Genomic DNA, 24,485 nt, shown 5'->3' with positions numbered 1-24,485 from the left:
TGATATCCACTTGCTTTTCCTTGATCTTGTAAATCAGGACTTCATGGATTACTACAAGCCTTGCAGCTTTGCCAACATTCAAGGATATCCTCCCAACCTTTCAAATGATTCTGCTATAAACAAGCTTTCGATCTTCTAGGGGAACAATGCAGTCAACGTTGATACTCATGTTAAAAACTTCACCACTTTTCTGTAAAGATATACTCATGCAACTGCATACAATGATGAGGACATTAGAATGAACCTCTTTATCCTTTCATTAGAAGATGATGCATTGCAACGGTTTCATGACAAGCCTGACAATGCTTTTGATTCCTTGCAAGCTCTCATCGATGCCTTTAAAGATAAATATGGAATGGTCAAAATAGAAGATGAAATTATTAGAAATTTGACTCGGATAATTCGAGACATGCAAATAAAGGCCATGAAAGAAAGGTTATGAATCATGGAACTTAATCAAGAAAGATCAAGGATGGATCATCAAAAAACCATGGAAGAAAATCATGCCAAAGAAATCACTGTTATGAAAGTTGAGCATTCTAACCAGATGATTGCCATTCATGATCGATTGAACAAAGTAGAGGAGTTTCAACACAAGTCAGATAATGAAAGAAACAAAGAACTCGCAATAGATTGCAAGATTCCTAGTTCACTGGAGCAATTCTCGTCTTGTTGCAAAGAGATTACTTGTCCCGTTGAAAGAAAATTAACTGGAAGTCCTGTGGTTGGAAAAGAAATTTAGCAATATCAGGTTAATCACAGTGCTTGTTGTACTTATGTATCACCTTTGACAGAATATATCGAGAATAAAGTTGGACATGCCTCAAATTTTTCATGCGAGCAGTTTTAAGATCAAGACAAAAGGTCTACATTGGTCACATTACTATCATCACAACCCACTGGTGAGAAAGGTAAAGAGAAGAAGAGAAGAAGGAAGAGGTTCGATGTATTGGGCAGCCAGGAGCAACATGATGGTCGGATAAGCCAAAAGCCTAGTCTCTCTAGAATTCAACATGGCACATCTAAAAAACAACACTTAGACCTACCTGAGAGTTGAAGATACTCAGTCTACACAAGAATGACATCTGATGCCATGGGGCATCATTTGTATAGCATCTCTAACCCTACTCCCTTTCATTTATGTCATTAGTTAGTTTCTTTTTCATGCAATATGTCTTTAAATTTTCAATTTGTTAAGAGTATTTTTTTGTATTCTAGCAGATATTCTATATATGCATGATGATTTTGATTATGAGCGGATATCTATTTGATGGACTTTTGTTTTCTTGGATATAGAATTCTGGATTCTCACGTCACTTCGATGAAGCAAGGTGTCCCCATATGGAGCCAGATGTTGCACCCATTTTGTCAAAAGTCCAAGGAAGTAGTGGTACAAAAATTTTCAAAGCTCAGAATCATCAGCCAACGAGTTCTTTTGTCATTGGAAACCCAATTGCTACAAATTGTAATGTAAATGATGCTAGTGTGTAATTATGTAACAACCTAAGTAAGCTTCTGGTTTTGGCAATGAATTTCGTCCTAGGAGGTTTTTCGTCTCACCGCATTATGTGTGTGGAATATCGGATAATCGACAGAGTTTTTCCCTCCATCTCAAACTCCAAAGCCATGGTGGAATTCATTGACAAGGCCTTAGGTGAGTACTAATGTTTTTAGTCGAGTCTATTGTCAAAGTGATTGGGGAATAATTTAAGCTATTTGGCTAAATCATATTGGTCTACTAGATCATATTGTGTCGCAGAATTGGATAATTATTTTGAGAGTCTATGACGAATGGGTATTCCCCCTTTGAGGGTTGAATTTGTAATTATCTGATATAAAAAATATTTTAGTGCATGGTCCCTCACAATCAAACACCATGGCTAAAATATTTGAGGGTGGAAAAATAATTAATCCCCTAAAGTGTCAGTTAATTAATTTTCTGGCAAAATAAAATTAAATCCTAAGCCAGAAAATTAATTAATTTAGAGTCAGAATTAATTCTAGAGAAATTAATTTCTCCAAGTGGAAAATAACCAAAAAATTCGTGGGTCAAAAAGAAGTTACTTTTTGAAGGTCCCCCACCAAGGAAATAATGGATATTTTAAGAAACATTAAGCCCTTGGACCTTGGTGGTTAAAGTCAAAGTCAATTTTTTGAAGAAATCAATCCAAAAAAAAAAAAATTGGATTAATAAAAATTGGTTTTTATGAGAAATTCGAAAATTCCTCAAAAATAAATATTTTTGACAACAGAGATTAAAATATGATCAAATATTTATCAACAGTCGAGATTATTTTGATGGGGGATCAAGCCAACTAGTCATTATTTTCCACTTTGTGGAATTATCTATAAATTAGAAGCCATTTTGCTTCTCAAGTCATGATGAAAATCTTGACTTTGGTCTATGTAATTTTGTAACGTTGGTGTTGTTCCATTTGATTTGCTGGGAATGTTTGAAATATCATAATAAAAAGACTTTGGGGTTCAGTTCATGGTGTTCTTTGTCCGATGATTTCTGGAACGTGTTGGTTATGTGCTTTCCTATATCATTTAAATTTTTTTTAAAACTTGTGTATTCATTTGTCAATAATAAGAAGATTCTATTGGTAGATTTTGGGTCTATCTTAGGTGATCTGATTCACCATTTATTTAACAAGTTTGCTTGAAGAAATATATAGAGTTTGCAGGTACACCAACCCTTGGGCTCAAAGTTTGTAGATTAGGGAGAAGAGCTGACCTTGTTTGGGCTCTCGGTATTTTTGTATGGTTTTCTTACTTCGCTAAGGTTGTGGGCAATACCATAACTTTCGAAACACATTTGATCTGTTTTCAGTATTCATCTTTTAAAAAATTATTTTTCAAAATTATTTTATTCTTTTAAGCATTGTATATTTGTATATATTTGTAAATATTTATTTTTGTAAAATAATTTCTTGTAAAATATTTTTCTAACCCTTGTTTTGCAGCTATTAGTGTTTGGGATTTACTTTTTGAATTTTGTATATATTGGGGTTTTGGGTATGTTTGATTTTCATTTGTGCAGGTGAGTTTCGAGAAGATTTGTTGGGGTTTTGAGTTAAATCTTAGGCCCTTGAGGGTAAGATCTAGTCTCTATTTTATTTGCAGGGAAAATATTGAAGAATTTTTTAGTGAAATTGAGCAAATTTGAAGATCTGAAGTGGAATAAAAATTTTGTGAGTGTTTGCAAATTCATTAAGGCCTCAAGGCCCAGCGTCAAGCCCTAAACCCTAGCCTCTATCTTATTTGGCCTAGCCACAGCCCTAAAAGGGCCACGACCTCCTTGGTTTACCCTTGTCGTGAGCCAAAAAGGCATCGACCTCTCTTCAGTTTGGACGACAGCACTTTTAGGGCCTGATGTGGGCCTCTCTAAGCCCTTTTGGCAAGGCCGCAAGCCTTAACGACCCTCCCAACCCCCTCGGCCTGCCTCATTCTCCCTCCGCTGCCCTTTTTCTCCACCGTCATCCCTTCTCCTCCCTTGCTGCCCTCCTTCTCCTCTGTCATAGGCTCCTTTGTCCTCCGTGACCCCTTTTCCTCCCATGGCTGCCCTTATCCCTCCTCACTCGCCTTGCCACAGTCCCTAATGGATTGTCTTCCCTTGGTCGCAGCCCTTTAAGGCTTGTGGCAGGCCTCTAAGGTCTCCTTATCCTTGACGACAGGTCCTAGATGATAGTTTTTGGTAGCATCGGAAGTGCTCTAGCCTTGACAATTGGTGGAGAGGCTAAGGCACATGAGTTCTAAAGAACCCTGAAACTGTTTGGTGAAATTCCACCCAGATTGTATTCTATTAAAATAATTAATATTTTTAATGGTGTTCCTAAGTCTAAACATAGGGAAATTGAAATATTAATGGGTATTAATCAAAATATGGGTGAGAATGATCTAGAAGGCGGATCGAATCATGTTTTAATCTTAGCCATTGATTAGGGACACAATCTCGTTCGTTGAAGACTCAATAGGAAAAGTATAAAACAGTGTTGCACACATCGCGATCGGGATTTAATCGGCGCCGGGAAAAAAGCGGAAAAAATCGTTAAAATCGGGAAAAAATCGGAAAAAAGCGGGAAAAAATCGTTTGGCACAAAAATATTCATTTTTTTTTCAATTTTTTTCAATTTTTTTAATATCTAAACCATCTACAACATAAAATAAATACATTGACACATAAATATGATAAAAAAACTAATATATAAGATGTTTAATATCATTTCTAGCGCTAAAATCACACATAACATTGAATCATGTCCTGAATAGTAAGTCCTGAGTCCCAAGTCCAACTCAGCCTCAAAATATCAACAAAAAATATGATAATGTATCTCATCATGTCATAATGTCATATACAATAAAATGAAAGTCTAATCCTATTGATTTCCTCTGCCCCTCTTGCGAGAAAATGGCACAACTTTCTCTTTCCCTCTAGATGTAGAAGCTGGTGCCTGTGGTGGTGGAAATGGCAGTGGAGTCTGACGTGCTCTAGAAGCTGAAGAACTAGTAGTAGCAGCTACAGGAGGCTGAGGTGGACGGAGACCACGTCCTCTACTGGTGGTAGTGGTAGCCCGGGTAGCCCGGGTAGGCGGTGTCACCTCCTCCTCCTGCTCCTCCAACTCCAACTCCTCCTCCTCCTGCTCCTGCTCCTGCTCCTGCTCCTGCTCCTCCTCCTCCTCCTCCTCCCCCTCCTCCTCCCCCTCATCCTGCACTAACCAATCCTCAGTGGGATCCATGAGAGGCCTCTCGGTCTCAACCCTCCATTCAGCAGTGGTGTCAATCCCATCCAATGAGATGGCTTCCGTATCAGGTGTCTTCTCTAGTTGTTTCACCCACAATCGAAGATTGTAGTAGACATAGACCATGTCATTAAGTCTATGGGACTCCAACCTGTACAAAGTTCATGAAATAATAAATTAATAATTAATATTATAAAAAAAATATTGTTTAAAACTTTAATGAATTCAAAAATTTATTTGGAAATTTGCAATATTTTAAATGTTTAAGTGTTAACCTATTGCGCTTCTTGTTGTGTATTTTTTCAAATACACTCCAATTGCGCTCACATCCCGAGGAGCTGCATGTTTGGCTGAGGATCCGCACGGCAAGATTTTGCAAAAGGGGTACTCTGCCACCATACATCTTCCACCATGCGTCTACAACAAAATTACAAAGAAAATTTTAAATAAACATAAGAAAAAAATGGAATTTGAAGAAACAATGAAATTTGAAACAAAGTTACAAAGTACATACTACAAACTAAAAAATACCTGGCATTTTAACCGTCCTATCAATGACAGCCATCTCAAAGCCAAATGTGCCAGCTGACAACTTATATTGCTCAATTTGTCTAGAGACCTCCATACGTTCTTCTGAAGTTCTCACCATCTTCTGGACACAGGTTAATAATCCTTCCACGACCTCAACATCAAAATTAAACCCACATGCATAAGAAAATGCAGGGTTCAGGAAAAGGCCAGCAGCATGAATGGGACGATGGAGTGTGTTGTTCCATCGCTCATCAATGACGTTCCATAGAAGGAGTTGTCTCTGGAACCCATCATCTCCCTTGTCATCATAGTAGGACCGAATGGCTTCTTTGGCCCTATCCATGGCTTCATACAAATAGCCCATTGCGGGCTTCTCACCATCAACCAACCGAAGAACCTTTACCAAAGGTTCTGTAACAGCGCACACCTCCTGCACTCCCGCCCAGAAGTCCTCCTGGTATGAAACTAGTCTGCAGACGGCCTCTCCTTCTGGTTTGCGGCTCATTGACGAAGCACGCCACTCCTCTGAAAGAAACATTCTCTTCAAATCCCACATAGAATTCAAGAGGGATTGAAGAGATATGAAACTCGTCGCAAACCGTGTAATGGCGGGGCGCACCAACTCTTTGTTGTTGGTGCATTTTCTCATCAAGCTAAGCACAGATGTGTGATTGTAAATAAATTTTGTGATGCTTTTTGATGAGTCAACAACCTCTTTGACAAAGGGAATTTTCCCAATGTCCTCTAACATCAAATCAATACAATGGGCAGCACAAGGTGTCCAAAATAAAGTAGGATGCCTGTCCATAAGCATTCTACCAGCAGCAACATAATTTGCAGCATTGTCCGTTATGACTTGGACAACATTTTCTGCACCCACCTCCAAAATAAACACATCCAGCAAATCACATAAAGTTTTTGCATCTTTGATTTGATGAGTTGCATCAACAGATTTGATAAACATAGTCCCCAAGGGACAACTAACCAAGAAGTTTATAAGGGTTCTCCCCTTTTGGTCAGTCCAACCATCTGACATAACAGTGCATCCTGTTTGTGCCCATGATGCCCTAAAATCCTCCAATCTTTGGGTGCAGTCACGCTTTTCATCTTGAAGAAGCCGGCCTCTGAAATCATGAAGAGAAGGGAGTTTGTACCCCGGGCCAACACTGGCAATAGCATCAAGAGTAGGTTGGAAAAATGGATTATTTCTTATAATGCTGAAAGGAATATCACTCCAGAGGAGAAATTTTGTCATCAACTTGTCAGCTTTTTCTTTTTCAGTTCTTTTTAGCATTGAACCAATAGTTGGTTGTGAACCAGGTGTGGTTCGAGGAACAAAATATGATGATGCAGCTACCGGATTGACTGACGCTGCAGTAGAACCTGTGCCACTTGGCCCACTTCCTTCAACTGACCTTTTTAGTTGCCTTTTGAGTTCTTCTTTGGCGTCTCTAGTGTGCTCTAATTCTCCCAATGCTCTCATGGCTTTTTGGATAATTTCAGCATTTGTCTTTAGACAGGGCCCCACATCACGTCCAGGGATTTGTGCAAGGTGGAACTTCAACCTGTACACCCCCCCGAATATTTCCTTTCCACACAACTTGCAATACAAGTTTTGTCTATCATTCGGAGTTTTAGGGTCACCATATTCCCAGAAAGGATCCAATTTCCTTGGCATGTTTGTTTTTGAATTTTGAATTTGCAAACCTATGGAAAAATAAGGATTAGGAAATAGGAATTTAGGATTACATAAATGATAATAGTAAATACAAATTACAATTTAGCATTTGCAAAATTACAAGCTAATTATTTCCAAAATCCCAATTTCTAAACCCAAGTTACCCAACCAAATGCCAAAAAACAATGAAAAATCAAAAAAATAAACAATGTTTAAAGAAAATGAGAAAATAAAAATCAAAAATTGGTTCTCATAGTCATAACAAATAACCCATCCCAAATCAATGAAAAATTTCCAAAAATTCTTTAAAAACAATGAAAAACAAAGTTTTTATAGAACCAAAACAAAAAAAAATTAATCTACATACCTGGTTTATGGACAAATTGGCGATCTTGGCTTGGATTCCTCCTAAAATCGCTTCGATTCGCTCCCACAACCGACGGCAACCCTCTCCCTCTCTTCTTCTCCTTCTCCTCCGCGGCGGACTGCTGAATGAATTAAAAAAAAATCGTTTTTTCCATATAAAACCCCGCTGCCGCGCGCCCTCGCGATTTTAAGTGAAAAAATCGCGATTTTTTCGATAAAAATCGCTATAAAAAAAAGGGGGCGATTTTTTCGATAAAAATCGCTTTTTGAATCGGCGAAATTAAAAAATCGCGATTTTACGATTTTATCGCGATGTGTGCAACACTGGTATAAAATGAAGGCTTGGGGTACATTTGAAAACACACACACACAGATTGAGGAAATCGATTTTTTGAGGTGAGAAGTTCTCAGGAGGAAAATCGATTGGGGAGATCTTGCAGCTGAGGGGCAAAGAAAATCTAGGAGGAGGACTTTCCGGAGAATATTGACAGAGAGGAGAAGAGAGCTTGCAGAGAGGCAACACAGTAGTCGGGAGAGCTGACACGGAAAAGTTGTCTGTCACGCATAATTTAGAACTGCCGGAACAACCGAGAGAGCTGATGCAGAGGCAACGCAGTAGCCGGGAGAGATGATGCAGAAAAGTTGTCTGTCACGAAGAATCTGGAATTGCCGGAATTGTCGAGAATTTCCAAAACTGTCGGGAACTTCCGGAACTGCCGAAACAACTGGGAAAGTTCACGCAGAGGGCAGAGAAGGTGACACAGGGCTGACGCAGAACCAACGCAGAAATAGCCAGGGTTAGAAAGTCTTGTACCGGATTAAGCCGAAATTCTGTCTGGTGAAGTGAGGTAAAACCCACTCAGATTTTTCACCATTGTTTTCTCTGTAAAGGATTGCTAGATGAGCATCCTAGATATGTATTTAGATATTTTTCTCGCATAATAATAAACCCTCAGAGCTGCTACACTAGTTTCCTGCATTGGGTTTTTCCGAGGGCTATTTTGTCCAAAAATAAGTGTCCTATGTATCTTATTCTTTGCTCTATTTTCTATTTCATGAGACCAAATATTTAATTAGTGTAGGCTGCAGAAGTAATTTGCTTCATTATTCAGAAGAATAACTTGGTTAATGTATATTAAAAATCAAGTAGGTGAAGTAGATTCAGATTTGCTGCAGTAGGGGTTCCTTCGAGTCTAGGAATTTTCACATGGTATCAAAGCATTGATTTTGAAATAGGAAGAGCAGATCCAGTGCTGAGCAGTGAGGTTGAAACCTACACTTGGCAGCAATTCAAATCCCCTTCAAGGGATTGCGCAGTCCTTGTCGGGAAGCAGATCCGAGGAAATCTCTCTCTGAGTGAGACGACAGAGAGGTACGATTTCCAGTTTGTGAGTTTGCAGAGGCAGAGGGAGTAACACAGAGCCGCAACGCAATGCTTGAAGGGCGTAGTTTCTGTCGTTACAGAAATCCGCTGGAAAATAACGAAGATATGTAGAAGGGAAATTTTCTCCTTCATGAACTTTCCGCCAGAAAGTTCGAATTTCTCACTTGCTAAGCAACTGAGTTGTGCTAAGCAATGACTAGAGCAGTCAATTCGACAATTGGGTGAGATGGCATCACATGGGCTCAGAAATCAGGACAGGTTGGACGGAGCCTCCAACTGTCGTATGGTAGACCAGAATCTTAGTTGTTCTGGAGGAATATGATCTCAAGGCCTACGTCAAAAGTGTTGTAGTTGTTCCTGCTGACAACGATCAAAAGAAGTACAAAATCGAGCAGGGGAAGGCAAAGAGGCTCATTCTCGATGGAGTTCAAGATCATGTGGTCTTACACTTGCAGGGCAAGGATATAGCTCGGGAGATGTGGGAAGCCTTGTCTTCTTTGTATGAAGGCTCTTCTGAACAGCGAAAGATGTATTTAGACTCATGTTTTAAAACTCTGACTCGGCCGAGGGTCGATTCTGACTCCGACTTCGACTTGGTATGGACTCGGCCGACTCGATTTCAGTGACTCGATCGTTGTAAAATATACATTAAATATTTAATTTTTTTATAAGAAAACATAATTTTAAAGATTTTCATTCATGTTTCCAAACACACAGCATTAGAATATAGATAGAAAACAAGATATGATCAAAGTAGGCTCATGAATATATCCATTATATCAAAATGGTACCCAGTGCATTGTCTAATACATACATGATGATGATATAGAGATCAAAACAAAAACACATAACCAAGGAGGCTAGAAATGGCCTCTACAACAAAAGTAAATTGTGACAAGTACTACTGGCTACTGCTAGAGGAGCCAACATCATCTGGCTTAACCTCTGGATTAGAGTCAGACAGGGAAGCCCATGGCTCCTCCTCATCATCATCTCCAATTGTAACTGTAGAAGTAGTAGCACTAGCAGGCTGTGCAGTAGCTGTAAGCTAAGATAGACGAGATATGCGCTTCTGTCGTGGCTAAGCAGAGGCAACACCTACAACTGGAGGACTTGGGGCTGGCCCTGAGGCTAGTAAAAGTGGATCTGCATTCAACTGAACATTATGTTCGAGTGATGCCTCCACTTGTAAATCCAAATCAAGATCCTCATCAGAATCAAACTCCACTGGATGACTCTCCACTACCCAATCTGATGTTGGATCAATGTCTTCCAACACAATGGGATTTGAATCAAGTCTTTTGTTCAGCAATTGGTTGCGTCTGATCCAGAGGTTGTATTGGACATAGACTAGATCATTTAATCGTTTTTGATCCAAACGATTTTTCTTCTGCATGTGAATCCTCTCAAAGACAGACCAATTGTGCTCACACCCAGTAGCACTGCAAGTTTGACTCAAAATACAAATTGCAAACTTCTGCAATTCAGGACAATGGCTACCAAAAGCCTCCCACCATTGTGCTGCAAAAAACATAAGAGTATAATGAGTTAGCTCAACAAAATTACAAATTATATCCAACTTTCAAATTATAAATGATTTAACAAAATAAGTGTTAAGAATTTGAAAATTGGAATTTTTATTTCCCTGGCTCATTGGCTTCCCTTGCAATCCTTGCTAGGTTCTTCCCAAAGATACTTGTGGCTTTGCTAAAGGTTGTGACCTGTCAGTGTATCTCCATCTGATCACACTCCAATGGGATCATGCGATTAATGCAATCAATTAATCCATCTCTAACCTCCCCCTTCAAAGCTCCTGCTGCCAAAGCTTTATAATGATACCGTGGGTTCAAAAAATACCCAACTACATGTATAGGGCGATGGAGTTTATTGTTCCATCTTTCATCAATGATTGCCCAAATGGGCCTGTTGACCACTACCGGTAAACTACCCATGCAGTACACCCCCTTTTCTTGGCAGAAAGGGGTAGCACCTGATCGACATGTCCGTGCCATCCCGCAGTCATCAACAGCTTGATCGATTTATGTTGTAAACCCAGTCTGCATGTATGAATTGTAAATAATCTTGGCAGACTGGATCATGTATGTATATTGCCTAGGTGGACCAGACTTTCTAATGATAATCTACGTCCCGGAAGGTTTTTCGTCTCACCGATCCATGATCGGCAGAGTTTTCCTTCAACCTGACCCCAAAGCCGGGATGGATTTTGTCATTAGAACTTTAGGAGAATCCTAGTGTGTTAATCTGCTAGATTATAGTTGTGTCGCAGAAATTGGGTGTTTGGTGAGGGTCTGTGTTAAGTGGGTTTGTCCCCTTAAGATGTAAATTGTAAAAGTCATGATGTAATGTGTCTTGAGGGTTGAAAAATGTTTTAAATCCCCTCATGAGTCCTAAGTCCTAGGTCCTAGGTGATGTTTCCGAAGGCTTAGTTCGATGATCCATTTAATAAAATAATAAAATAATAAAAAATTAAAAAAAATAAAAATTAAAAATAAAAAATTAAAAATTAAAAAATTAAAAAATTAAAAAATAATAAAAAATCATAAAATAGAGCAAAAACCCTAAAATAATAAAATAATAATATTTAAGTGAATGCATGCAAAATATTATTTTTTAATAATTCGAAGGATGAGATTAAGAGATGTCTTGATCTCCATCGACGGTCGAGATCATTTCGACATGGATCACTCGAACTAGCCGTTGGGATCATTTCCTTTAAATAGGGTGCTAGGGGTCATTTCAGGAATAGGATCTGTGAGTCTTGTACTGAAGAAGCTCTCTGTAATCTGTTTCTGGTTAATAAAAGAAGACTTTGGGGTCCAAATCTAGCTGGTGTTACTCTCTGGAAATGCTGTGAGATTGTTTAATTTTCTGCATATTTTATGTTTCAGCCATTAATAATAGCTTATTGTAGAGTATTGTGAGCACAGGTATCTTGTTCACTTGCTAGGGTTTGAGTGTTGTTAGGGTTTCTGAAGTAATGGCAGGTATCTCCATTACTTTTTGAGATCTAGCAGCGTTTTTGCCCTCTTTACTGATGGTTGTTCTGAGCTGTGCAGAGAACCCTTACTGAAAAAGATTGGTGGGCGTTTGGGGAAGTTCTCAGCTGAACCAGCCAACTCCCGCAAGCATTTTTTGCTGAGCCCAGTTGGATTTGATCCTGGGTCTATCATTCAGTTTATTTTTCTAAGTTTCATGAGAGATTTTCGGAAGTTCTTCACAGTGAAAACCTTAAATTTTTATTCTTTAAAATATTTCTGTGCTTATTGCTGAATCTCGCTGTTAAGGGGCCAAATCTGTAAATTAATTAAGCTGATCTAGGGTTTCAAAATTTTGCTTTATATAGATTTAAGATTAGGGTTTTGTTTTTTATTTTTATTTATTTTTTTATTTATTTGCAGCTGCTCAGCCAGCAAATCCAAGCCAAATCGAAACACTCAGTTCTGAGCCAGCTTGCAGTCAAGGTGATACGTACAGGTCAAGTAACTGTGATGTCGTTCCCTATCCACCGTCAAAGAAAATATACCAGCAAAATCTAAGCCTGCCTGCGTGACACGTATTGATGCTCAGGCACATTGCACTGCTTGCCCGTATTGCTATCCCGCCGTCATCTCAAGCTCCGCCTGCTAGCTGCGTCCTCCAGGAATTATCTGTTTCCTTATTGCCATTCATAAATCTTTCTACGCGTGGCTTTCTGGGCGGACTAGCCAGTTTTCGATCCTCTTCACCGACGGCTTCTCATCGCAGCAATTGGCCTTCATATCAGTGTCCAGTTCTACGATTCCCATTCTCGATACGGGCCAGATTTCAGTCTCAGATCATCAAGCCAGGTTCATCGTGTCTACGCTATCAGTCATTGAAACTTGCAATATTACGATTCATTTAAGCCGCCGACAGGTAAAATATCAAGCTAATCTATGCAACTGTCATCCTCCGTCGAGCTGGATCACAAGGTTTCTCCCTGCACATCTTCAAAATCGACCCACGCATCTTTCTTAAAACGCCGTCGGCAAGGCCTGCGGATCTGGTTTCAGTTGATTCCATCGTATTGTGTATATTCACGTGGACCTGCAAACGAGTTAAGCGTTAAATTCATTGCTGTGTGCGTTGTGCATAGAGGTATCCAAATCGTCAACAGTGGGAGCGCCAGGTTAATCTGCGGGATTCACAAATCGTTGCGTTCTTCCTTTTCGTTGTCGTTAACCCTTAAATCAGGGTCACGATTTCCATTCCGCTCCAGGCTTTCAAACAATCTTCTTCCGCCATCGAGAAAGAATCGTGTTCAGACTTTGTGCGTATGGTAAGTTTGCCGTATGGTAAGATTCTCAATTTTTAAATTTTTTATATAGTTTTGTTTTAATTTAAATAGAAATTAAGTTTTCAATAAAATATATAAAAACAAAAAAGGGAAAATCCATCGTTTCGTATTTTCATTTGACATATGTCTTAGGTTTTTTTTTTTGTTATTAGAATAAAATTTTAAATTGTTAGACTTAGATTTAAGTATTTTGACTTTATTTCAATATAAAATATAAAAAGCCATTAAAAAATTCTTTTTTTTTTCTCTTAGCTTAGTTTTAGAATAGATTAGATAGGATTTTTTTAGGGTTTTAAGTTTAAAATATATATATATATATATATATATATAACTAAATATAAAAAATAAAAAATAAAAAAAGATTCATTTATAAATTTTTTAGGGCTTTAGACTTAGTTTTAATTTTTATATAGTTAGGTTTTTAGATTAATTTCAATTTAGATTTTTTTTTTTTTTTTTGGGTTTTGTTTAATATTTAAAATAAATAAAAAAAAATAAAAAAATAAAAATAAAAAATAAAATTGAAAAAGTATAAAAAAAATTTTGGAAAATTTTCCTTTTTGCCAGATCTAGTTCTTCTCGGGAATTATCATGTTATATTTTTCATGCTGAGATCTAAATTTTCAAGTCGAGATACGAATATGATATCTAGTTAATGATTTATGATTCTTGTGGTGGTTTAAAGCATTCATCTTTTCAAAATTTTCAGTTGCTGGATATCGTTTTGGTCATTCTAAGAGCATTGTGATTTAGCTAATACCTTTTGATGACAAATGATTGTTGTTCACGGTTTATGTTTCTATATCATCTAACAAGTAATCGTTTTAACAACAATCTCTTAAGGCACTGGTCTACTAAATTAATTACATCCGTCTAGTGCTTATCGTGTCTCGTGTCTCCCAACCAACTGATCGACAGTTGGTCATCATCATCTCGCAGGGTCTACCCACCTTAGCCGCGAGAGACAGGCTTAAACGGAGGGATCGGGGATCAGGGTGACAGCCCCCGGTCTGAGGGTTGTCGTGTCAATCCGCGCGACAACATTTTTTGGCGACGTTGTCGGGGAAATTGTTTTCTCGGCGTTTCAACGACAATCTTCCTTCTCATTTTTATCTTTTCATCTGGCCTGGCAACGCCAACATTTTTTGGCGCCGTTGTCGGGGACAGAGTTTTTCTGTTCCTGGAAGTTTCATCGACATTCATTTTCTCATCTTTCTCATCTCTCATTCGGGATGGCAGATTCAACTTTTGGGTTATCATTTGGATCTTTTATTTCCTTATTTTTTCGTCTTTTCGGTGTGTTTCTTGTTTGGGTGGCGACTCCATCTTCTCATTTTTCCCAGACAAGAAGCCTTCCTCATATCTGCTTGTTGGTTGCTTTCTGGATCTTAGAATCAGATTCATTGTTCAAGTGGCGACTCCACTTCTTTCATCTCTTGATTTTCTTGAGCAAAGATCTATTTCTATCATCCATTTGATCCCTTATTATTCATCATGGATTATTCATTTAAACCATGTCGTTTTACTGACCGTCTCCATGATTTTCCGGAGGAGGCCATTCCTAAATTACCTATTTTCTCGGGTGGTGATTCAATCGCTGTTAGAAGGCATCTAGGCTTGTTTACTCGCATAATGATCATATATTGTAGACCCCCTCAGTTTAATCATGAAGATATCAAAATGCGTCTTTTTGTCCTTTCTTTAGAAGATGATGCTTTGAATTGGTTTAACAATTTTCCTAAGGAATCTTTCACTTCTTTACAAGACATTGTCAATGCTTTTAAAGATAGATATGGTTATCCAAACAGCTTGCCTTCTGCCCCTAAAATTATGCAACAGAAAGAAAGTAATCCTATAAAAGGTCCAGCTGTTGTAGAAAGATTTCAAGATCAGAATGTGTCATCCACCGGAAATATTGCAGATCAAGTTCATAACAATGAAAAGGAGGAACAAAAGCAAATTATACGAGATCTAATGATGCTGGTAAGAAATATGGAAAGTAATCAAACTAGTTACATCAATGATGTAAGAACTTTATGCACCCATCTGGAGAAACGTAATAGGGAGATGGAGGTCACACAAAATCAGCATGCTAAAGAAATTGAGGCCATGAAAACTAAATATGAAACAGAAATTAGAATCATGCAAAGCAAGATCTCAGTCTTAGAGGAAAATATGGTGATCATGAAAGCTGATCATGATAGGGAAATTGATTCTATGCAAAACAAGTTATTAACCATGGATGAAGAAATGACTATCATGACGTTCAATCATAATGATCAGTTGGCCACCATGCAAGCAAATCATAAAGAAGAAATAAATTCCATGCAGCATTGCTTGACGGACATAAAGGAAAAGAATGATAAAGCAATAAAAGATATGGAAGAACACCATGCCAGGCAAATCACTGCTATAGAGGTTGAACACTCTAGTCAGATCGATGCCATTAATATACAGGTTCAAAAGTTTCAACAATGGTCAGAAGATGAGAAAAACCTGGAAACATCAATAAATCAGGAGCCTTCTCACTTGTTGCAACAAGCTCCATCTTATTACGAGGAGGTTATTGATTCAATTGAAAGATGGTTAATTGAAGGAGATCCAGATAGACTTAAAAATGATAAAGATCAGATGCAGGATAAAGAAAGATATATCACGCATACTTCATCTGATAGTTTTGAAACAGAAAGTTCCAGGTCATCAGTAATTCAACCTGCCAGAAAGAAAAAGCGCAACAGAAAGAAAATAAGAAGAAGATTTGATGCATCAGACGGTCGTGAGCAGCTTGATTTTCGGATAGGAAAAAGTCCTACCATATGCAGAATTGGACATGGCACATCCGACAAGCAGCCGACAGATTTGCCTGAAAGCAGGCAAATGCTCTGTATACACTATATTGAACACATCTGATGCCATGGGGCATCCTTTGTATCGTATTTCTAACCCTACTCCTTGTTTTTTCCGCATTTTTATTTTTTGTTTTAGGATTTAGATTTACTTTTCTAGATAGTTAATAAATGAAGAGCTTTTATCTTTCTTGTGCTTAATGTATATGATGATTTTTGGATGGACGCTACTTATTTTTGTGTTGTATGGATGCAGATTCTGGATTCTCACATTCCTGCAAACAGCAACGTGTCCCCAAGTAGAGCCAGATGTTGACCACTACCAGTCAACTACCCATGCAGTACACCCCCTTTTCTTGGCAGAAAGGGGTAGCACCTGATCGACATGTCCGTGCCATCCCGCAGTCATCGACAGCGTGATCGATTTATGTTGTAAACCCAGTCTGCATGTATGAATTGTAAATAATCTTGGTAGACTGGGTCATGTATGTATATTGCCTAGGTGGACCTAACTTTCTAATGATAATCTACGTCCCGGAAGGCTTTTCGTCTCACCGATCCATGATCGGCAGAGTTTTCCTTCAACCTGACCCCAAAGCCAGGATGGATTTTGTCATTAGAACTTTAGGAGAATCCTAATGTGTTAATCTGCTAGATTATAGTTGTGTTGCAGAAACTGGGTGTTTGGTGAGGGTTTGTGTTAAGTGGGTTTGTCCCCTTAAGATGTAAATTGTAAAAGTCATGATGTAATGTGTCTTGAGGGTTGAAAAATGTTTTAAATCCCCTCATGAGTCCTAAGTCCTAGGTCCTAGGTGATGTTTCCGAAGGCTTAGTTCGATGATCCATTTAATAAAATAAAAAAATAAAATAAAATAAAAATTAAAATAAAAAATTAAAAAATTAAAAAATAATAAAAAAATCATAAAATATAGCAAAAACCCTAAAATAATAAAATAATAATATTTAAGTGAATGCATGCAAAATATTATTTTTTAATAATTCGACGGATGAGATTAAGAGATGTCTTGATCTCCATCGACGATCGAGATCATTTCGACATGGATCACTCGAACTAGCCGTTGGGATCATTTCCTTTAAATAGGGTGCTAGGGGTCATTTCAGGAATAGGATCTGTGAGTCTTGTACTGAAGAAGCTCTCTTGTAATCTGTTTCTGGTTAATAAAAGAAGACTTTGGGGTCCAAATCTAGCTGGTGTTACTCTCTGGAAATGCTGTGAGATTGTTTAATTTTCTGCATATTTTATGTTTCAGCCATTAATAATAGCTTATTGTAGAGTATTGTGAGCACAGGTATCTTGTTCACTTGCTAGGGTTTGAGTGATGTTAGGGTTTATGAAGTAATGGCAGGTATCTCCATTACTTTTTGAGATCTAGCAGCATTTTTGCCCTCTTTACTGATGGTTGTTCTGAGCTGTGCAGAGAACCCTTACTGAAAAATATTGGTGGGCGTTTGGGGAAGTTCTCGGCTGAACCAGCCAACTCCCGCAAGCATTTTTTGCTGAGCCCAGTTGGATTTGATCCTGGGTCTATCATTCAGTTTATTTTTCTAAGTTTCATGAGAGATTTTCGGAAGTTCTTCACAGTGAAAACCTTAAATTTTTATTCTTTAAAATATTTCCGTGCTTATTGCTGAATCTGGTTCTTAAGGGGCCAAACCTGTAAATTAATTAAGCTGATCTAGGGTTTCAAAATTTTGCTTTATACATATTTAAGATTAGGGTTTTGTTTTTTATTTTTATTTATTTTTTTATTTATTTGCAGCTGCTCAGCCAGCAAATCCAAGCCAAATCGAAACACTCAATTCTGAGCCAGCTTGCAGTCAAGGTGATACGTACAGGTCAAGTAACTGTGGTGTCGTTCCCTATCCACCGTCAAAGAAAATATACCAGCAAAATCTAAGCCTGCCTGCGTGACACGTATTGATGCTCAGGCACATTGCACTGCTTGCCCGTATTGCTGTCCTGCCGTCATCTCAAGCTCCGCCTGCTAGCTGCGTCCTCCAGGAATTCTCTGTTTCCTTATTGCCATTCATAAATCTTTCTGCGCGTGGCTTTCTGGGCGGACTAGCCAGTTTTTGATCCTCTTCACCGACGGCTTCTCATCGCAACAATTGGCCTTCATATCAGTGTCCAGTTCTACGATTCCCATTCTCGATACGGGCCAGATTTCAGTCTCAGATCATCAAGCCAGGTTCATCGTGTCTACGCTATCAGTCATTGAAACTTGCAATATTACGATTCATTTAAGCTGCCGACAGGTAAAATATCAAGCTAATCTATGCAACTGTCATCCTCCGTCGAGCTGGATCACAAGGTTTCTCCCTGCACATCTTCAAAATCGACCCACGCATCTTTCTTAAAACGCCGTCGGCAAGGCCTGCGGATCTGGTTTCAGTTGATTCCATCGTATTGTGTATATTCACGTGGACCTGCAAACGAGTTAAGCGTTAAATTCATTGCTGTGTGCGTTGTGCATGGAGGTATCCAAATCGTCAACAGTGGGAGCGCCAGGTTAATCTGCGGGATTCACAAATCGCTGCGTTCTTCCTTTTCGTTGTCGTTAACCCTCAGATCAGGGTCATGATTTCCATTCCGCTCCAGGCTTTCAAACAATCTTCTTCCGCCATCGACAAAGAATCGTATTCAGACTTTGTGCGTATGGTAAGTTTGCCGTATGGTAAGATTCTCAATTTTTAAAATTTTTTATATAGTTTTGTTTTAATTTAAATAGAAATTAAGTTTTCAATAAAATATATAAAAACAAAAAAGGGAAAATCCATCGTTTCGTATTTTCATTTGACATATGTCTTAGGTTTTTTTTTTTATTAGAATAAAATTTTAAATTGTTAGACTTAGATTTAAGTATTTTGACTTTATTTCAATATAAAATATAAAAAGCCATTAAAAAATTCTTTTTTTTTCTCTTAGCTTAGTTTTAGAATAGATTAGATAGGATTTTTTTAGGGTTTTAAGTTTAAAAAAATATATATATATATAAATATAAAAAATAAAAAATAAAAAAAGATTCATTTATAAATTTTTTAGGGCTTTAGACTTAGTTTTAATTTTTATATAGTTAGGTTTTTAGATTAATTTCAATTTAGATTTTTTTTTATTTTTGGGTTTTGTTTAATATTTAAAATTTAAAAAAAAAAAAAAAATTGAAAAAGTATAAAAAAAATTTTGGAAAATTTTCCTTTCTACCAGATCTAGTTCTTCTCGGGAATTATCATGTTATATTTTTCATGCTGAGATCTAAATTTTCAAGTCGAGATACGAATATGATATCTGGTTAATGATTTATGATTCTCGTGGTGGTTTAAAGCATTCATCTTTTCAAAATTTTCAGTTGTTGGATATCGTTTTGGTCATTCTAAGAGCATTGTGATTTAGCTAATACCTTTTGATGACAAATGATTGTTGTTCACGGTTTATGTTTCTATATCATCTAACAAGTAATCGTTTTAACAACAATCTCTTAAGGCACTGGTCTACTAAATTAATCACATCCATCTAGTGCTTATCGTGTCTCGTGTCTCCCAACCAACTGATCGACAGTTGGTCATCATCATCTCGCAGGGTCTACCCCCCTTAGCCGCGGGAGACAGGCTTAAACGGAGAGATCGGGGATCAGGGTGACAGCCCTCGGTCTGAGGGTTGTCGTGTCAATCCGCGCGACAATAGGGCCCATACTTAGCCACTTTATCCTTGTATGCCTTCTTTATTTGCTCCTTTGCTTGATCCATAGCCTCATAAATGAAGCCCATAGCCAATCTTTTCCCATCCACCAACTGCAACACCTTAACCAGTGGCTCAGCGACCTTCACAATCTCTGTTGCCTTTCTCCAAAATATTTCTTCATTAACTTTCTTTTTCAATTCTCTGCCATCCTGTTTGTGAGACCACTAGCTTTGATTCCATTCATCATTGGAAAATATATTTTGCAAGTTTCTGTGTCGTGAAAGCATAGATTGCAATGTCAAAAATGAGTAGCAAATCTAGTGATGGCAGGCCTAATAATATCCCTGCCCCCTGTGTGTCTCCTCATAAGGTTCAAAATCCATGAATGACTGTAGATAAATTTTGTTATGCTTTTGGCATGATCTACAGTGTTTTTGACCCAATCTAATTTGCCAATATCCTCAAGCATGAGAGAGCTTGTAGGGAGGCAGTGCAATAGTCGGGAGAGCTGACGCAGAAAAGTTGTCTGTCACGCAGAATCCAGAAATGTCGAAACAGCTGAAACTGCCAGGAACTGTCGGAATTGCCGTGAACTGCCGAAACTGTTGGAATAGCTGGGAGAGCTTAAGCAGAGGCAATGCAGTAGCCGAGAGAGTTGACGCAGAAAAGTTGCCTGTCACGTAGAATCTGGAACTACCGGAATTGCCAGAATTGCCGGAAACTGTCGGAACAGTTGGGAGATCTGACGTAGAGGATAGAGAAGGTGATGCAGGGCTGACGAAAAGCCAGTGCAGAAATAGTCGGGGTTAGATAGTCTTGTGCCAGATCAGCCAGAATTCTGTTGGGTGAAGTGAGGTAAAACTCACTCAGATTTTTCGCTAGTATCTTCACTGTAAAGGATTGCTAGATGAGCATCCTAAATATGTATTCAAATATTTCTCCTACATGATAATAAACCCTCAGAGTTGTTGCACCGGTTTTCCCGCATTGGGTTTTTCTGAAGGACTATTTTGTCCAAAAATAAGTGTCCTATGTATCTTGTTCTCTCCTCTATTTTTTGTTTCATGAGATCAAATCTTTAATTAGTGTAGGCTGCAGAAGTAATTTGGTTCAGTATTCAGAAGAATAAATTGGTTAATATATATTAAAAATCAAGTAGGTGAAGTAGATTCAGATTTGCTGCAGTAGGGGTTCCTTCGAGTCTAGGAATTTTGGCCTCTGCTACCTTAGCTGCAGACCTAATAGGCCTTGCTGCCCTCATCCTTGCCTTCTCCTTGTCTCATCTGACCTCATTTCATTTTTTATTTGGGTGTCACTGAAATCTTTGAGCTAATACTTGTTGTTTGTAGAGACATTGGTCACATTCTTGTGGTTGCAGGTAGCCTCTTGATTGGAGAAATTGTGGGAAAGTTCTGTAGTCCTCTACTAGGCCTAAGGGCCTACTAGTTTGCATTGTCAAACCCTAAGTATCCTCACTGTTTACCTACAGCTGTCATTAATTGCATAACAGTGGTAAAAAATCTCATTTGGATGCTCTAAAATCATTAACAAAATACCTAAGTTCATCAACTAATCATTGCATAAATTGGGTAACTCTTGATTGGCACATTTCATGGTTTATTGCTGACTGTCATAAGCATTGCAAAATCTGATCTTAAACAGTGATATAAGCATTCACTGAACTAGTTGCATTTATATAAGGGCTCTCTTTTAAACAAAGACAAAGAGGTAAGTAATTTGGGACTGTTTGATACATTTGGCATAAGAGTAACTCACTGTTAACTTGCTGCTGTCACAAGATGACATTGGAACATAGGTAACATAAAGCTCTTGATCATGCTCTATTGGTAACAATTGCATTTTATAGCTAGCATTGATGTGAATTTTATTTTTGGGCTAGTTGCTACATTGCTTCTAGTATTTCAAAGGCACTAACATATTATTGTCTTGTGTAATCTTAAATAAGTTCCAAATTTGCACCAAGTAAACTCACTTTCTATTATCTAAATCACTTGACATAATCCAATAATCATGTAGAATGGTTGCTTAAGTGGATAAATCTAAGAATTCATTGAATATCGATATCTCTTGTTCTCTTACACATTGGTCTTAAAGATCTAAGTGTTCTTAACTTGGGGCCTTTTGAATCTAATTGCATGTCTCTTGAATAATTGTCATTAGCATCTCTTGTTAACATTGAGGAATCTAATTGCAATATTGACATTGTCTTGTTGCTTGGAAGAATTCTAAGTTTCTAAAGAGTGTTAATCATCTTGAGCAATTGAGTAACATATTTTAAGTGCTTTTCTTGCCATTATTGTTTCATGGTTAATATCTATTGTGGATCTTTGGCATATTAGTAACCTTTCCTTTAGGAGCATTTATCTTGTGATTATCTTTCTAGTTGCCAACGAGTCTTGCATTCTCACATTTCATAGGGACACCCCCCCATAGCATGTTGTTGGGAGACAACTAGAATAGAGAGGTTGGGGATCAGAGTGATAGCCCTGACTTGAATCGTTGTCGCAATGCCTATACAATCTGAGCGACAACATTATTCATTCTGGCAAGAGGATCAAACTATTCCTAAGGGTGGGTTAACTCTTTACACGTTGAAAATCCATTAATTGACAAGTCGAAGTAATAAATCTTTCTTGTGACCTTGTCGTTGCCTCTCTAGGGCATGCAAAGTTGCAATTACTCTCCTTGAAAGAGAAAAATTCCTAAATCAGAATCACTTTGACTCCATTCTCCACAGTTGATAAGGGACTAGTCTACAAGTCCTTGGTGATCACCACAAATCCTTTTCCTTTCCTAAATTTTTGTGCCCTAACCCTAGATGGCCTACCTAGGGCATCCAACAATTTCAACTCTAGCCATTGGTTTGCTTAGCGAGTTGGCGAGGAGTTGCGTTGGAGTATCCTCCACTTGTCTTCCAAATTTGAAGTCAATCCCACTGTCGGTTTGTGTGATACACAAAGGCCTAGCTCCAAAATCGTTTAGCCCTTGGTCCATCTAGGTTAGCGGCCTTCAAAGGGATCTGGGCCTTCCTTTTTCAACTCAGGTGTTTGACATATACTTTCTCCTTAATGAAGAAAATGTCATAGCCCTTGTTTTGAAGTTGAGATACAAAGAGTAATTTCATCCCCAATCCTGGCACATGCAGCACATTGGTTGCTCGAAGCTGCTCTCCTGCTTCGGTTTGAAAGACTATAGTACCTCTTCCTACGGGGGTACACTTTGCCTTTTTTCCCATGGTGATCTGAAAATTCATCCTTTCTTCCCGATAATTTGAAAAACATTCTCAAATTCTTGTCATATGCCAGGAAGCTCCACTATCTATATACGAAACCTCAGAGGAGGCAGAGCTTGCGAGGCAAGCAACTTCTTCTGCCAGTCTGGAAGCTAACATCGAATAATTGTGATCCATGTCCCTTGTGCTTTCTTCTGGAAATCTGCGTGAGTCCCTTTGAGTTGATGCATCTGCATCATGCTCCTGACCCATAATCGATTCTTCTCTCCTGTTGCTGGATCTCTGCTCTGATACCATGTAACAATTTCTAACCCGAAATTCTACTGCAGCAACTGATTTATTTAACCTACTTATTCTTCACAATAAGTTATTTACAAAATCCGTTCAACAAACATTAAAATAAATTCTACTGCAGTTATCACATAATTACACAGAGAAAATAACAACGATATACATGCACATGAAGAAATCACATCAACACAGTTGTTTTTGGACAGTTGTCCACGGAAAAACCCAATGTGGGGAAATTGGTGCAGCAGATGAGGGTTTTATTAATCTTCAGCAACAATCGCTTTACAAGGAATTATTTTATAGAGACACTGAGAGAAAACACCTGAAACTTTCCCCTGGAAACTTTCTGACACCCTAGAGACCCTTCTCCCACTACTGCATCGCTTCTGTGTCACTGTGCATGGTTCTACATCCCTCTGCATCAGCTTGGGTGAGGGTTGTGTCTCCCCTGGACTGTGTCTCCCTCTGCGCTATCTCTCACTGCCCTTACATCACCTCCTCCTCAGTCACTGACTATTGTTGATGCCCTTGTCCTCCACCCTGCAACTCTCCCTCTGAAATTGATCTCCTTCTCTTTGAGAATCGATTTTCCTTGGGATACTGAGTATCTGTCGGTGTGTCTCCAAATGATCCTCAAGTCTTCTCTTATACTTTTCTTGTTGATGAATCAACGGCTAAGATTAAGTTTCCAATCAACGGCTAAGATTAAAACAGACTTGATACTTGTCTCTTAGAAGCTTCTCACCCTTATCTTTATTAATACCCATTAATATTTTTATTTTCCTAAGTTTAAACTTAGGAACCCATTAAAAATATTAATTATTTTAATAACTCCTCATCCGGGTGGAATTTCTCCAAACGATTTCTGGGTCTTGGAGATCTCATGTGCCTTAGTCTCTCCACCAAATTTCAAGGCTAAAGAACATCCGATGCTACCAAAAATCAACAGAAAGTGGCAGTCAAAATCATGTAGTCGAGACGGCTAACAACAAGGGCTTATAAAATAACAGTTTCATGTTGAAGCAAGATGGCTAGTGAAAAGTGACATTTCTTCCAGATGTGCATTGTACATCATATAGTCTGCATACTTAGGCAACAAGTATGAGCGTTAATGACCAACAAGGACACCTTGAAAGCAATGCACAAGGAGGGATAAAAGATGTCAAAAAGTGGTGAAAGCATAGTAGTAGGAACTGATATACAATGATATGATAAAAAAATATATGTGAAAAGATGTAGAAATGGTGATATATATTGAAAATTTTGCAAATAGTTGGGGCTTTGCCATTGATAATTTAGGTGAATTCAAAGCTTTAACATGCTGCCAGAAAGGCAGGCATATCACCCTTTATTCTCGC

At 38.2% G+C, this 24,485-nt stretch overlaps 2 protein-coding genes across 3 annotated transcripts in view; one reads left to right on the top strand and one right to left on the bottom strand.

Moving 5' to 3' along the window:
- Positions 1 to 24,485, top strand: part of LOC149187649 (AFG1-like ATPase family protein) — a 454,936-nt gene that overhangs the window by 391,984 nt on the left and 38,467 nt on the right. The gene's annotated exons all lie outside the window — the stretch shown is intronic.
- On the bottom strand, positions 4,690 to 23,088 carry LOC149187650 (uncharacterized). Its single transcript, XM_089412372.1, has 3 exons — positions 22,931 to 23,088; positions 5,018 to 6,490; positions 4,690 to 4,893 (listed from the first exon to the last, which is right to left on the bottom strand). The coding sequence occupies exons 1-2, from the start codon at positions 23,086 to 23,088 to the stop codon at positions 5,263 to 5,265; spliced, it is 1,386 nt and encodes a 461-aa protein (XP_089268498.1). The 3' UTR covers positions 4,690 to 4,893; positions 5,018 to 5,262.

The sequence above is a fragment of the Pinus tabuliformis genome, chromosome 3_1 (assembly GCF_031772625.1).
Source record: "Pinus tabuliformis cultivar Carrire ecotype Pingquan chromosome 3_1, CPIR1, whole genome shotgun sequence".
Classification (NCBI taxonomy): Eukaryota; Viridiplantae; Streptophyta; class Pinopsida; order Pinales; family Pinaceae; genus Pinus; species Pinus tabuliformis.
This window is presented reverse-complemented; position numbering and strand designations above follow the sequence as displayed.

What these genes read in the sequence shown, in the direction of transcription:
- LOC149187650 (XM_089412372.1), bottom strand. Translation starts at nt 23,088, where the DNA reads ATGGGTCAGGAGCATGATGCAGATGCATCAACTCAAAGGGACTCACGC. An exon ending in TCTGCCTCCTCTGAGGTTTC is followed by an intron (nt 6,491 to 22,930) that starts GTATATAGATAG and finishes TATTCCTTTCAG; the next exon opens with CATTATAAGAAATAATCCAT.